Source organism: Saimiri boliviensis, chromosome 12, assembly GCF_048565385.1.
Source record: "Saimiri boliviensis isolate mSaiBol1 chromosome 12, mSaiBol1.pri, whole genome shotgun sequence".
Classification (NCBI taxonomy): domain Eukaryota; kingdom Metazoa; phylum Chordata; class Mammalia; order Primates; family Cebidae; genus Saimiri; species Saimiri boliviensis.
This window is the reverse complement of record NC_133460.1, coordinates 117,081,308-117,095,745: the sequence shown is the minus strand read 5'-3', so window position 1 is coordinate 117,095,745 and position 14,438 is coordinate 117,081,308. Positions and strand designations below refer to the sequence as shown.

At 54.9% G+C, this 14,438-nt stretch overlaps 1 protein-coding gene and 1 pseudogene across 1 annotated transcript; both read right to left on the bottom strand.

The window, feature by feature from the left end:
* Positions 1-10: 10 nt before the first annotated feature.
* LOC101047312 (mitochondrial import inner membrane translocase subunit TIM14 pseudogene) lies at positions 11-977 on the bottom strand (annotated as a pseudogene).
* A 91-nt stretch (positions 978-1,068) lies between these two features.
* Positions 1,069-13,492, bottom strand: PAOX (polyamine oxidase). The gene is made up of 7 exons (XM_010331510.3): positions 13,241-13,492; positions 12,332-12,818; positions 11,517-11,716; positions 7,424-7,676; positions 4,860-4,972; positions 4,201-4,358; positions 1,069-2,781 (listed from the first exon to the last, which is right to left on the bottom strand). The coding sequence occupies exons 1-7, from the start codon at positions 13,419-13,421 to the stop codon at positions 2,638-2,640; spliced, it is 1,536 nt and encodes a 511-aa protein (XP_010329812.3). The 5' UTR covers positions 13,422-13,492; the 3' UTR covers positions 1,069-2,637.
* Between the last annotated feature and the right edge of the window lie 946 nt (positions 13,493-14,438).

Here is a 14,438-nt window from a genome sequence, read left to right as displayed (position 1 = left end):
CCAGGGCGGGGCTAGGAGGCGACTCCGGGGACCGCGGAGTTCCCAGGGTTCCTGGGTTTTGAGGGGTTTTCTTTTAGCTCTGAGGCATTTTATTATAAAAACTTAGTATTCATTTACATAAACTAATAGGAACCTAAAATTCATCACACATTTACTTTTTTACCTTGACCTTCCAGTAAATCTTCAGCTTCACTGATTTTGGCCGCTATGTAAGGAGACCCTCCTTTGTGAGGATGAACATCTTATTTTCCCTTTATTGGCAGTAGGGCTTACACCTAGTCTTGTCATTTTGGGTTCAAACCCACCTCCGTAATAGCCACCCTGAAGGCAGATCTTGGCAGACTTTGAAAAACTTGCTTTACTTGAGGCTCCGTATGCTTCATGGCTTGCAAAGCGTGACAGCCTGCAGAGCCTGCAGCTGCAGTGGTCAGTCGGTCTGCTACCACCGTGCGGGCCATGGCTCCGCTGGGCACCCCTGCTTGCACCAGGAGCACGGCTCATCCCAGCACAGAGGTCGCAGCCAACACCTGCCGGCCTGGACCAGAGAGGGGCACACCCGTGACTGCAGGCAAATTCTGCCGAGCAAAGGCGCCCTATGCCTGTGGGGGTTTTAGGCAATTTGCAGATTTATTTCCATTAAATTTTTAAAATCCTCGTTCTCCCTTAAGCATATCCTAAGTATAACAAAATTTAACAATCTCATTTTACAAATTTGCTTAAAATATTTCAGTTACTTTAAATTTACCTTACAAATGTAATCTCTTCATTTTAAGTACGTCAGAGTTTTTCTTTTGTTTGATTTGAGAGAGTCTCACTCCTTTGCCCAGCAGTGCAGTGGCTCCATCTCGATCACTGCAACCTCCACCTCCTGAGTTCAAGGGATTCTCCCACCTCAGCCTTGCAAGTAGTTGGGATTACAGGAACCCACCATCGCACGTGGCTAATTTTGTGTTTATAGTAGAGATGAGTTCCACCATGTTGGCCAGGCTGGTCTCAAACTCCTTACCTCAAGTGATCCACCCACTTCAGCCTCTCAAAGCGCTGGGATTACAGGCATGAGCCACCATGCACAGCCTCAAATAATTCAGGGTTTAATATAACAAATCATTTCCAAATACTGACTGCAGTTCTGCTAAAGTAAACTAACACAATGAGTCTGAAATATTCTCCGCTGCCCAAGACTAGACATAAATGTAGGCGGATTTCAACTTTAAATCAGCAGTCAGCAACTCCTGAATTGCACACTGCTTTACAAGAGTATTACTCTACTGGAATTTTTTAAATAAGCTACTGAAATAGCAAACATGCTCAAATTCTAAGTACAAAAATATTGCCATGGTTTTGATGTTCCTAAACCACCTAATACCCTAATGCCCAGCTGTCAACATTTCCGGGCATGAGAGATGTGGCCCCTCCGGGGAAGACAGAAGACTCCCAGGTGGTTTCAGGGCTGAGTGGGACGATCAGGACCTGCTGCCAGGTCAGTGCCTCCCAGCCCCCTCCTCGCCAGGCCAGTCCCACACACCCAGAGGGGGCAGCCTGGGTCTTGCTGCATTCGTCCCTGGGACACAGAATTGGTGAAACCCTGTCAATGTTAAAGATTTTTGTACTTGAATGAAGGAAGCTGCATTCCCTCATGGTCCCAGGAGCAAAAAACCACAATAAAACCTGTGAAATTTGAATTTCTCTCGCAGGCATCTGATGGGCAGGTAACCCCTGAGAGACCTATCTAGTGACACAGCATCGGCAGGTGGGGCTGCTGGCTGCAGAGGGAGGCTGGGGCTCTGGAGGGAGGCTCAGGGTCAGGGAACGCCCTAGGAGGGGCGATTTGAACTGAGACCAGAGGGTGAGAAGGAAGGAGCTCTACAGATCCAGCCTGGGGTAGATCCAGCTCTACAGATCCAACAGGGGCCTGGCCTCCCAGCACACTCACCGCAACACCACCCAGCACCCCAGCACTGCCCACACCCCAACACAGCCCAGCACCTCAACGCTCACCCCAACACAGCCCAGCACCCCAGCACACTCACCCCAACATGGCCCAGCACCCTAGCACTGCCCACACCCCACACACTCTACTGGGCCAGGCGCCCTGTTTCTCACTTCAGGCCTTATTATCTATTCACTTCCTCCAGAAAACCCCCGGCCTCAGGGAAGAGCAGGGCACCCCTCCTGTCCCCAGTGCCCTTCGAAGTGGGTGCCTGATGCAGCATCGGTCGATGAGCAAGAGGAGGTTGTCAGCTACGCGATCATCCCAGGCAGCAGCCATGAGAATGCAGCGGGACGAGAGGCAACTGCAGGACCCAGAGTTCAGGGAACCCAGAATTCGGGGCCACGTGTAGTTGTGGGGGCTGGAGCCCCAGGGCAGGAAGGATGAAAGGCAGCAGAGGCAGGGAAGGCGGCTCTGGATGCTGTGTGGTCCATACATGCCTTCTGTGCCTCCATCTCTGTCAGCATCCGGCATCTCAGCTCAAGTCGGCGCTGAACAGACTCCAGTGACAGACACAAGAACTGAGAAAGTCACCAAAACCAGAAGGCTCTCATTAACATCCTCAAATCTCAATCCAGGCTGAAATCGTCAGAGGAAATGAGGGTCCCAGCCTCCCCCAGCATGGGAGGAGCTGCGCAGCTGGCCCACTAGAGCCTGGGCCGGGGCTGCTGCGCCTGCGGGGCCCACAGAGCAAGGAGGCGGTCAGCCTCCCTCCATCCCGACAGCAGAGCCCCGTGCGTCGTGGAGTAAAACGTCCGATGTGTGGCTTCCCCTGCAAACAGGATCTGGAGCTGCAAAGAAGAGCCAAGGTTAGAATGGGGATGCGATTCAGACAGCTGGGTCTGGGCAGAGAAACACACAAAAAACGGCTCACACCCCTCCACCAAGAGGCAGAGAAACAGCTCACATGTATCCATGAGCAAGCAGAAAAACACAGCTCACACGCATCCACCAACAGGCGGGAAAACAGCTCACACGCATCCACGGACGGGCGGGAAAAGAAGTTACTCCAACCTGGAGCTCAGGTGTAAACAGCATTTAGAGAAAACAAGATCTTGTAAACGCTGAGGAGTGAACTGACCACAGCTACTGAATTGTGAACATCGAGTAGTGATCTGGCCACAACTACTGAATGACAAATGAGGAGGGTGGGGAGAGCCCTGAATGGGTGGAAGATAGCTAAATCTTATCCAATAGCATGAGAAGTCAATCAATAACACCTGAAACTGAAAACTCACGCAGTAACATTTCCAAGCAGGAAAAGAGATCATGAGCACCAACTAAATATTGGGTAACACTGAGGAATGACTGTCCACTTTTATCTGGGTAAATAGTATCCTGGATATATGGTTGTGCTTTTACATTTTATGGGACGGGGTCTTGCTCTGACACCCAGGCTGGAGTGCAGCGGCGCTGTCCAAGTTCACTCCAGCCTCAACCTCCTGGGCGCAAACCCGAGCAGCTGGGACTGCAGGTGCCCGCTACCGTGCCTGGGTACTCCTGGCTACTTTTTATTTATTCTGTGGAGCCCAGGTCTCACTATGTTACGCTATGTTACCAGGCTGGTCTCAAACTCTTGGTCTCAGCAAACCTCCTGCCTCAGCCTCCCAAAGCACTAGGATTACAGATGTGAGCCTCTGCCCTCAGCACCATAGTTAAGTATTTACAAGGATGTCTTTATCTTTTAGAGACAGGCACCAAAATACCCCCAGGTGAAACAATGTCCTGTGTGAGACATGCTTAACAGGAATGGGGGTGGGGGGCGGGGAGCAAGCTTGGCTTAGGGGAAGTCTGCTGGGCACTCAAAGGTTCTACCTACTTTGGTATGTTTGACATTTTGCATAGGAAACGTTTCTTAAAACGTGGCTGAAGAAACATGTTTTCAGAGATGCAGTAATTTAGCGATCAGAATCAGCCGGGAGCACGCCCGGGAGGGCAAAGGGGGCTCCACCTGCGGTTTTTGTTTATCTGGTTTTGTTAGCGAGAACTGCAGAATTCTCTGACTCTTTGAGCTGTGTATGTGTATAATTCTCACAAAAATAATACACTTAAAAATTATTCTTAGTTTCAAAAAGAAAATGGCTTCTGAGTCTGTCGTCCCAGCCCACCCCTCCCTGGCTCATGCTCCTGCAGCTCTGAGGCTCCGAGGGGGGGCCGCTGCAGCCAGACTCACGCCCGCGCCCCCCACCCCCACCAGGTAGGCCACACACCTGGGCATCGGTGCTGTCTGCAGGGAGGGGCTGAGCCAGCTGGTCCAGGCCGTCCCCCGTGCTGCCCACCGCCACGTAGCTGTAGGAGCCCCTGGTGTACGGGGCGCTGTGCCAGCGAGACCGCAGGACGCTCTTAGGTGCAGGAAGCCGCGGGTTTCCTGAGCCGCAGAGACACCGCTGTTAACCGAGAACTCTCACCCACACATCTGCAGCTGCTTTTGTCATTTTAAAGATTGAGCAGTGTAACGTGGACGACACTACGCCGGAAGAAAATCGAGCAGCAGCGCGCATTCAAGGAACCCTTCCTGCTGACTCTGTGCAAGAATGGCAGGCCGCCGGCGGGCACCACCACACCCCCGGGACCAGGGCCGGGGACAGCAGCTCACTACTGTTTCCGAGCCCTGGGTTCCTCCTCTGTGAAAATCTGGCCAAAGACAACTGCATGTATTTTGGTGGCAGAGGGAGGAAGTGTTTGTAAAGCCCTTTCGGTTCCTTGGAGGTAGGAACTGTTACTGACCCCGCTGACATGAAGAAGGGTTGTCCCTGGAAATGTACAGACTCAGCCAAATTTAGTTTTTCTCTGTTCTGAAAAGCTTAGTTTCTGTTTAGAGGTCAGCCAGTAACGAGCAGAGGCAGGAGCTGGCGTGTGCAGTGAGTACCTGTCACTCTCCGGAGCACCTGGGTGAGACACAGAAGCACTTCTTCATCCGACAGAGTCTCCATGAACTCAGACTCGAGCCCAGCAATGAACCCACAGAGAACGTGGACAGACCTGCAGGGAGAGAGAGATCCCTGGGACGAGGCGTCCAGCCCAGCTCTCAGCCTGGCTCTGCCCGCAGTTCTCAGCAAGGTACCAACGAGGGGCAGGGCCAGACAGACAGTTTTCAGTGTCACAGAACACAACAAAATTCACCGGTGTGGTCTGATTCCACAATTGGCCAACCGTTAAGGAACTGCTACTTCTTGAGTTTCAATGTAGCATCAAAGAATACCCACAATCACTTGAAAAGCTACTGAAATATCACTCCTTCCTCCACCCGCATATCCATGTCCATCCAGACTCGCCTCCTGTATTTCAGCCAAAATAAAACATCACAACAGAATAAATGCAGAGGCAGTCCTGAGAACCCAGAATCTTCTATTAGGTGTGACATTAAAGAGCTTTGCAGAGGCTGGGCGCAGTGGCTCATACCTATAATCCCAGCACTTTGGAAGGCTGAAGTGGGTGGACCACTTGAGACCAGGAGTTCAAGACCAGCCTCGCCAACATGGCAAAACCCTGTCTGTACTAAAAATACAAAAATTAGCCAGGCACGGTGGCACACATCTGTAATCCCAGCTACTCCAGAGGCTGAGGCAGAAGAATTGCTGGAACCGGGGAGGCAGAGGTTGCAGTGAGCCGAGATCCCGCCACTGCACTCCATGCATTCCAGCCTGGGCGACAGAGCGAGACCTTGTCTCAAAAGAAAAAAAAAGAGTCTTGCAGAAAAGACAGAACTCTGCCACCTTCATTTAATTTTAAGAAAATATTCATTTTAAAATGTGATTAATGCTAACATGGAATAGGTTTTTACTATCATCTCAAATAATAAATAATTTCTCATGTAGTAAGTTTACAGATGTGACATCAACGAAAGCTCTTTGAGATCCCTAACCCTTTGCAGGCATATAAAAGGATGGGACAGCTGCCACCCTGTGCCACAGACAGGGTCCCACCAGAGCATCTGGGATCCCACTGATGTCCTAAGCAAGAGAACACAGGCGGTGGGGCAGGGCCTGGAGCAGGTGGCCACACACACAGTCACCCACCCGGCTTCCCACCAGCAATCCAGGCCTGTCTCAACACCTGGAATGCCAGTTTTTTTTTTTTTTTTAGACAGAGTTTTGCTGTTGTCGCCCAGGCTGGAGTACAGTGGCACTGTCTCAGCTCACCGCAACCTCCACCTCCTGGGTTCAGGCAATTCTCCTGCCTCAGCCTCCTGAGTAGCTGTGATTACAGGCACCTGCCATCACACCCGGCTAATTTTTTGTATTTTTAGTAGAGACGGGGTTTCAGCATGTTGGCCAGGCTGGTCTTGAACTCCTAATCTCAGGTGATCCACCCACCTCAGCCCCGCAAAGTGCAGGGATTACAGGTGTGAGCCACCGCACCCAGCCAGAGTGCCAGTTTTCTCTTTAATGTGAAGGAGGTGGCTTCCCCGGTCACAGATATGGGCTGGTATGCAGCCTCCTGCTCCCAGCGGACAGCAGTGATGAACCATCTGGCAGGTGTGCCCTGCGCTCCCACCACATCCGGGTCTTTCATGACAAGAACTGTGTCCCCTCTGCCGCAACTCTCGGTGGAAGCATGGGATTAGATCTGCCATCTGACCACAACAGGCTGGCTTTTTTTTTTTTTTTTTTTTTTTGAGACGGAGTTTCGCTCTTGTTACCCAGGCTGGAGTGCAATGGCGCGATCTCGGCTCACCGCAACCTCCGCCTCCTGGGTTCAGGCAATTCTCCTGCCTCAGCCTCCTGAGTAGCTGGGATTACAGGCACGTGCCACCATGCCCAGCTAATGTTTTGTATTTTTAGTAGAGACAGGGTTTCACCATGTTGACCAGGATGGTCTTGATCTCTTGACCTCGTGATCCACCCGCCTCGGCCTCCCAAAGTGCTGGGATTACAGGCTTGAGCCACCATGCCCGGCCAACAGGCTGGCTTTGTGTTTTAATCTGGCTGGGAAAATCAGTCCCTCCATCCCCCACGTCACTCATGGGAATATCTTCTGAGTCAGCACATGGTCTATATATGCTGCTTCTAAGAGGGAGGGCCCTTCCTCTACGGGTCTGCAATTCCATGACTTCTAGGCAGTCTTCCTCAATTACTTCATCCTGTTTAAGTACCGTCTCGTGTTCCAGAGTTCCTCCGTATCTACAAGCCCCAGCTCCCTGCAGCCTTCCAATAAACACGTTCCCACAGACAGAAGACTGAGCCTGCCAGCAAGTCCACGGACACATTCTGGGCCCCGAGGGGCACTAACCCCCATACAGCAGGGCGCCATCTGTCCCCACAGAAGTCAGGCCCAGGGCGTCTGCCGCTAGCCCCTGAAGGAGCTCATGAGATCCCTCCCCATTAAACCCCCCAGAAATGCCCTGCAGTGAACTGACACACTGCTGCACCCTCCATCAGATGAGGGTCTAACAAGCCGGCCACCCTCGGAGCCTCCCCGGGAGCAATGTACCCAAAGGCAGGAAGGACCACAAAGCCGATGAGCTTCCGGAACCAGGCATCCCGCAGGGCGGGGGCAGGGTCCTCCAGCGGGGATGTGTCCTCCCACACCACCTGGATCAGCTGGCAGTCTGGCTCCCAGAAGGGCTCCTCGAACTCCAGGAAGATCTTATTGTTGGTCCCGAAGCCGATCTTCCTGATTGCTTCTGCCTTCTCCGCCGGCAGTGGAGGGTCAAAGAAGGTGTCCAGATGTTCTTTAAGAAAACCTGGAATGCAGAATTGGACTCGACTTACATCTCATAAAGCTCTTCAGCTAGAATCGAGTGCCCACTGTAGGCCTGAAGGCCCCACAGGGTCGTGGGGTGAGCCTTGTGCTGTGCTGAGGTGCAGGATCCGAGAAATAAAGACACAGGACACAGAAGTACAAGGAAATCGCAGCTGGGCTCAGGGGGCCACACCACCTATAAGCGGAGTCAGGCGAGGCCCTGAATGTCCAGAAGCGTATTTATTGTGTCTAGGTTGGGGGCAGGGCAGTGCGTGAAATCATCTTTAAGGATAGTGATAGAGTCGTGAGCAATAAAACATGGGGTCCACCCCCATTAGGTCACCGAGGCATGGAGGTGGGCCGGGTGCAGTGTGCGATACTTCTATCTATGGGCAAGCTACTTCTAAGAAGATTTATGGGGGGATGCTTTAAGTCACGTAGCAGTGACAGAGCTGTCAAGGTTACCACCGCCTTCTGGCAGCTTCCAGTGAGTTCTATGGGAAGATGCTTTTCAAGCAGCACAGTAGCAAGAGCTGATAAAGTTCACAGTCACCAAGGTGGATAGCCGGTCTGAGGTCAGCCTTCCACGAGAACTGGAGCAGGGTCCTACAGCTCCTTTATCAGGAGGAGTGGCTCTCGCCCCAAGCCTGCCACATAGCGGGTATCTTTACGATACTGAACGCTGCCGCCTGGACCATGGATTCTTGTCCTGGTGTAACTGTCTTCCCTAAACCATGCTCTGCACTGTGTCTGCTCTAGGCATTCCTCCGATTATAAGCTGCTTATTCCTTAATTCATGCTCTGCACTGTGTCCACTCTAGGCATTCCTCCGATTATGAACTAAGATATAATTATAGGCATATATGTACGGAAATATTCTTCAGGCACTCATACTATCAACTATTATATGAGAATTATATAAAGGGATTCTTCAAGCCCTAATTCTATGAACTAATATATGATTATGTAAAGGATTATATAAAAGGAAATAGCTGAGTAGTAACACTATAAGGTGAGATATTCTTCAAGCCCTAACTGTGCCAGGGCTCTGCTCAGCTCTCATTCCTCGGTGCCTGTATGGGGGTCACCCACAGCCCCAGGAGCCCAACCGAAGTCCACCAGAGGAGTCAGAGAAAGAGGCTTCCAGACACGCTGCCTCCTTCGAGACCCAGGCTGACTCAGGGCCCTGGGGATGCAGAGCTGAGGCCACTCTGGCTGTCAGGACCCACAGACTGGGGTAGACAAACCGAAACGTTAGCAGGCAAAACAGCCCAGTGGTCACCACTGGCCACACAGGAACAGTCAGGGCCACCACACAAACTGTGATGTCGGAACCACTCATCCCTAAACCTCTGCACGCCATGCTGCTCAGGAGTTAGCTTAGTGTAGTGGTTAAATATACAGGCTTTATCCAGAAGCTCTATAAAAATTAATCTGTGTAGCCAAAACACGTTTAGCCCAAAGGCAGACAGTAACGAGATGAACAACAGACAGCGAATTCAAACCACCAGACGGCCCTGCGGCACCAGGTCTCACGTCTTAAGATCCCGGCAAATCAGTCAGAAAAAGACGAAAGCCCAGAGACCAGCCCAGCAAAGGCGGCAGTGGGCAGCGAGAGTGGGGGAGGCGCCCCACGGGCCATGGCCACAGGTGCCCAGGAAGGGTCCCCATGCCCTCCATGAAAGTCCTGTCTGTGCAGACCTCAGAGCCAGCCATTTCCCCTGCTGGGATTTATCCCATAGACACATTCACACAAGCATTTTTACTTCCTTTTCTTTGTTTTTGAGACAGGGTCTTACTCTGTTGCCCAGTCTAGAGTGCAGGCAGCACAAAGATCAGGGCTCACTGCAGCCTCGACCTCCCTGGCTCAAGCAATCCTCCCACCTTGGCATCCCAAACTGCTGGGATTACAGGCGTGAGCCACCATTCCCCACCTTTCACACAAGTGTTTTCTCTTTTTTGTTTTTGAGATGGATTCTTGCTCTGTCACCCAAGCTGGAGTACAACGATGCGATCTCAGCTCACTGCAACCTCTGCCTCCTGGGTCCAAGCAATTCTCCTGCCCCAGCCTCCTGAGTAGCTCGGATTACAGGTGCGTACCACTACACCTGGCTAATTTTTGTATTTTTAGTAGACACAGGGTTTCACCATGTTGGTCAGGCTGGTCTTGAACTCCTGACCTCGTGATCCGCTCACCTCAGCCTCCCAAAGTGCTGGGATTATAGGTGTGAGCCACTTCACCCAACCCACCCGTGTTTTTACCTGCACATGTAAAACTGCATGATATAGAAAAAGTGAAGACCACCTAAATTTCCATCAATGCTCATGAAATGATGACATGGCAAGTGAACTGGCTCCTTTTTTTTTTGGACACGAAGTTGCGTCTTGTTGCCCGGGTTGGAGTGCGATGGCGCCATCTCAGCTCACTGCAACCTCCACCTCTTCGGTTCAAGCAATTCTCCAGCCCCAGCCTCCCAAGCAGGTGGGATTACAGGCGCCCACCAGCTAATTTTTGTGAACTGGCTCGGTGTAAACAAAATGCTCACAGCTGTAACAATGTATCTACTGGCAATGTCCCTGGTGGTCAGCACTCAGCAGGCCCAGCAAGCCTACTCCAAACATGAATGATCAAAGCCACCAGAAGGAAACAAAAAAGGCCTGTGATCTAAGAGTGCTGATCCAGAAACATGGACCAGTTCTATTAAGGGGAAAAAAAACAGTCAAACTGACTACCAGATTTTTTTTTTTGAGACAGAGTCTTTGTCATCCAAGCTGTAGTGCAGTGGCACAATCCTGGCTCACTGCAACTTCTGTCTCCCAGGTTCAAGCAATTCTCCTGCCTTAGCCTCCCAAGTAGCTGGGATTACAGGCACCTGCCACCACACCCAGAGAATTTTTGGATTTTTAGTAGAGACAGGATTTCACCATGTTGACCAGGCTGGTCTTGAACTCCTGACCTCGGGTGGTCTGCCCACCTCGGCCTCCCAAAGTGCTAGGATTACAGATGTGAGCCACCGTGTCCAGCCGAGCAGCAGGTGTTTGTATGTGGACTACAGCTGCATCTGTGGGGCACAGCAGTGGGGTCTGAGTGCTCATCCTTGCCCTGGGGAGGGAACAGCCACCCCTTGGAGACAGGAGTTGGGGGTGGGGAAGGCTCTTGCTTTTTCTCCAAGTGAGCTCTGGCACTTGCTAGCTTTGTGAACTTGGGAAGTTAAGTGACTTCTGTTTGCCTAGATGTTCAAATTTGTCAAATGGGGGACAGTGCCAGCTACCTGCCAAGGCTGCCCGAGGAGTCAGTGAGATAACTCAGGCAGAGACTGACGGTGGCGTGAAACCCGTGAGAAGCAAACGTCCAGCTGACAGCAGTTATCCTAGTAACTCTGTTTTCAACCATCTCCACCGTTTATAAAACAGCTTCAAACCACCTCTACTCAAGGACACCCCTAAAGCACCAGATCTAGAATTGAATAGAATTACACACATGCCTCCTTCAACAGGTCACCCCAGGCCTGACCCTGAGACCAGGTTTCTCAAGCCTTTTCCTGTCTCCAGCAAAGTGCAGCCTGGTTAAGTACCAAGGCCGTCCCAACCCTCACGATTCCCTCTAAGCAAGTAGGACACACACTTACTTGCATTTTTTCTTACAGTGAAACCCTTAAATCCAAAGCATGCAATTGCTACAAAACATGAGTCATTGCTTCCACCTAACCGGAAATTATTAGAATGAAAATGTGAGCTGTGAGCTTTGTACCCAAGCAGATGTCCCAGAGCCAATAGAAGCAGGATAAGGGCAGAGGAAGGGGCACTTGGGATAGGGGTTTGAGCCGAAGACCTGGCCTACCTAAGGGCACGGTGACAATGACGTGGTGCGCTGGGAACCGGTCTCCGTCCTCACACTCTACCGACACCGGAAAGGTCTCCCCGGGAAAGGCTGCCTCCTGGAAGGCCCCGTTCCAGTGAATGGTCTTCACGGGCTTCTCAAAAACTACCGTGTCCTGCGGCAGGGAGGCCATCATGCAGTCTGTGAGCCCTTGGTAGCCCCTAGGAAGACGGAAGTGCCGGTTTCGTAGAGGCCCAGTCCCTGGAAGGGCAGAACTCGTGCTCCAAGTTCCCACCCGCATCAAAGGTCGCTGCAGGGAGCTCTCCATTGTTCTGGCCAGCAGGGAGAGCAGCTCCTCTCTCTGGTTTTCCACCACAAGGATGCTCATACCTGCCCTCCCGGGCATAAGGGAGGGTCTCGAAGGCACAGAGCTCTCAAAGCAATCTGCTGGAACCAGGACTTCCTGACTCACCGCCTGGGCAGGAGCCTCGAGGCCAACATCACCAGGAGTGACGCCGGGGAGAGTGAGGGTCTCGCCTGCACCTGGTGCCCAGCAGCCACCCTGCCACACAGAGAGGGCCTGTCCGGCCCCCTCTGCAGCCAAAGACCCTCATTTGGGACAAAAGAGGCCTCAGTAAATACAGGAGCAGGAACCTTTCTTTCTTCTAACCACCCTCTCTCAGAAACAACTTTTTTGGCTTAAATGAGCAAAACCAGAGAAAGGAGCAGAGAGCAAATGGTCTCCCACCCCTCCCACACCCAGGCGAGAGCAGAGTCCGGCCAGCCCCGGGGCCCTGGGGAGCCAGGAGGTGTGGGGGTGGGGGGCAGGCACGCACTTAGGAAAGGTGCAGTCCAGCCCGGGCAGCACGGCGTACTCCCCGAAGGGCGCCAGGGCCACCAGGTCCATGCTGTGGGTGCCGCTCACACAGCATTCCAGGTTGAAGAAGGCGTTCAGCACGGCCAGCTTCAGTTTCTTGGTCTCCTCGTCCTCTGTCCAGCCGACCACGAGCCGGCTGAGCTCCTTCCTGAGGTACTCCCCCACGCTGGGCACCGGGGTCTCCGCGGCCTGCAGGAACTCTCGGGTCTGGTCGATCAGGCCGTAGAACAGAGTCGCCATCTCCGCCACCAGCTGGAGGCTCAGGCGGACCCCGGAGCTGGTGTAGGTCACGGAGGGCAGGCCCACGTGACCCCCGGTCTCCACCAGCTGGTTCTCCTCCGACAGCTCTTTCTCCCCCAGCAGCCCGTACTCAGCAGCCAGCTGGAAGACGGGGTTGCCCCGGGAGGGCCCATGGATCCAGTGCGCGCCCACCTCCACCACGCCACCTGCGAGGGGCAGCAGACGCCACCTGGGGTCCCTTTCCCAGAACGGGCCCTTCTCCTGGGCCGCGCCGCCGCCGCCCTTCCCAGGCAGGGTGTGACCGGTCAGACCCGATGTAAGGGGAGCACGTGGCAGGAGGGCGCCTGTCGGGCGGTCTGGACGGGAGGGAGGGGTGCGGGGTGGGCCACGCGGGGCTGCGGGCGCTCCCCGAGGGCCAGAACCAGGGCGGCCGCGTGGAGCCGTAGGTCGCCTTCCCGGGCCGGCGCCCTCCCGACTAACTCTGTGCCCTGAGTTTCGGGGCGGTGAACTCCGGCCGATCAAGCGGGCGGGGATTCCCGGGGGAGCCTCGGGCCGGTCAGCGGGGCGCAGGGCAGGGGGGTGCCGGCGAGCTCGGGCGCAGCCGGTGGGGTTCCGGGAGGGGCGTTACCGAAGCTGCGCTCCGAGCGGATGCGGCCCCCGGCGCGGGCCGTGGCCTCCAGGACGCGCAGGTGCGGGAAGGCGGGGTGGCCGCAGAGCCTCTGCGCCGCGCCGAGCCCCGCGATGCCGCCGCCCACCACCAGCACCCGGGGGCCGCCCGGGGCCTTCCCGTCGCCGCCAGTCGACTCCATCGCGCGGTCCCGGCAGTCCGCGGGCTTCGGAGTAGCTGAGAGGTCTGGAGCTCTCGGAGGAGGCCGGAGGCGGAGCGGGGGGCGGGGCGGGGCGGGGCGGGGCGGGGCGGGGCGGGGCCCCACCGGGCGCCTCGAGACTGAGCTCGGGTATCGGAGGGAAGCGCCCCGCGGGGGAGGGCCCGAGAGCCCGCGAGGACTGGCGTCAGGAAGCGTCCCCACGAAGGGAGGAGCCGGGGGGCCGGGCGGGCAGTGCCTCCCCCAGGGGAGACTAAGGCGCAGCGGGCGCTTCCCCGCGGACCCCCGGGACCTGCGCCGAGAGCGAGGGTGCAGTGGGTCTGGGGGTGCCGCGGTGTCAGGGGTGGGACCTGGGAGAGCGGCGCCGTGAGAGCCTCCAGCAAGGCCACCGCCCCTCGGTTTGCGTGTGCGTGGGCGGCCACGGGTCTGCGGGGACACGGGACGACCCACAAGCAAAGCGCAAGTTCAGGAAAAGCCGAGAGCAAGTGCAGAACCGCCTCTCGCCCCGCGCAGCCTCTGGAGAAGTTGAGCGCACACCCAGGCACGCCTGTATTTCTGGAATTCCCCCGGTGCAGGCGGCCGCGTTTATACAGCATCGCAGTCCGCAGGGGTTGGAAACTCTCCTGCCGGGTTTTCAGGCGCGTCCCGGCCTCCTAAACCCCATCCTCTGCGGAGGGGCCGCGCGCTCAAGTTTGCTGGCGTCGGCTGTCCCCTTGGCTCTCGGCGTGGGCCTCCTGAGCCGTGTCTTCCTTTCCTTTGATGCCCTCTCGTCCCAGCTGGAGAAAAGGCTCCCAAGCCCACCCCGTGAGCTGAGCTCCAGGCACCGCTGCAGGCAGGGAGAGGGGCAGGTGCCTGGGGCGCGTACCGACTCCCTGGGCGATGGCAGGCAGGGGGCGAGCGTCCCCAGCACCAGGAGGCGACACTGGACGCAGTGGTCATCTCCTCCCGCTGCCAGGCCGTAGGGAAGCCAGGGCAGCTCTCAGGTAGGCAGGGCTAGCTCTC

What these genes read in the sequence shown, in the direction of transcription:
- PAOX (XM_010331510.3), bottom strand. Translation starts at nt 13,421, where the DNA reads ATGGAGTCGACTGGCGGCGACGGGAAGGCCCCGGGCGGCCCCCGGGTG. An exon ending in CCGCTCGGAGCGCAGCTTCG is followed by an intron (nt 12,819 to 13,240) that starts GTAACGCCCCTC and finishes TGCCCCTCGCAG; the next exon opens with GTGGCGTGGTGGAGGTGGGC. An exon ending in CAGACAGCACCGATGCCCAG is followed by an intron (nt 2,782 to 4,200) that starts GTGTGTGGCCTA and finishes TCTTCTTTGCAG; the next exon opens with CTCCAGATCCTGTTTGCAGG.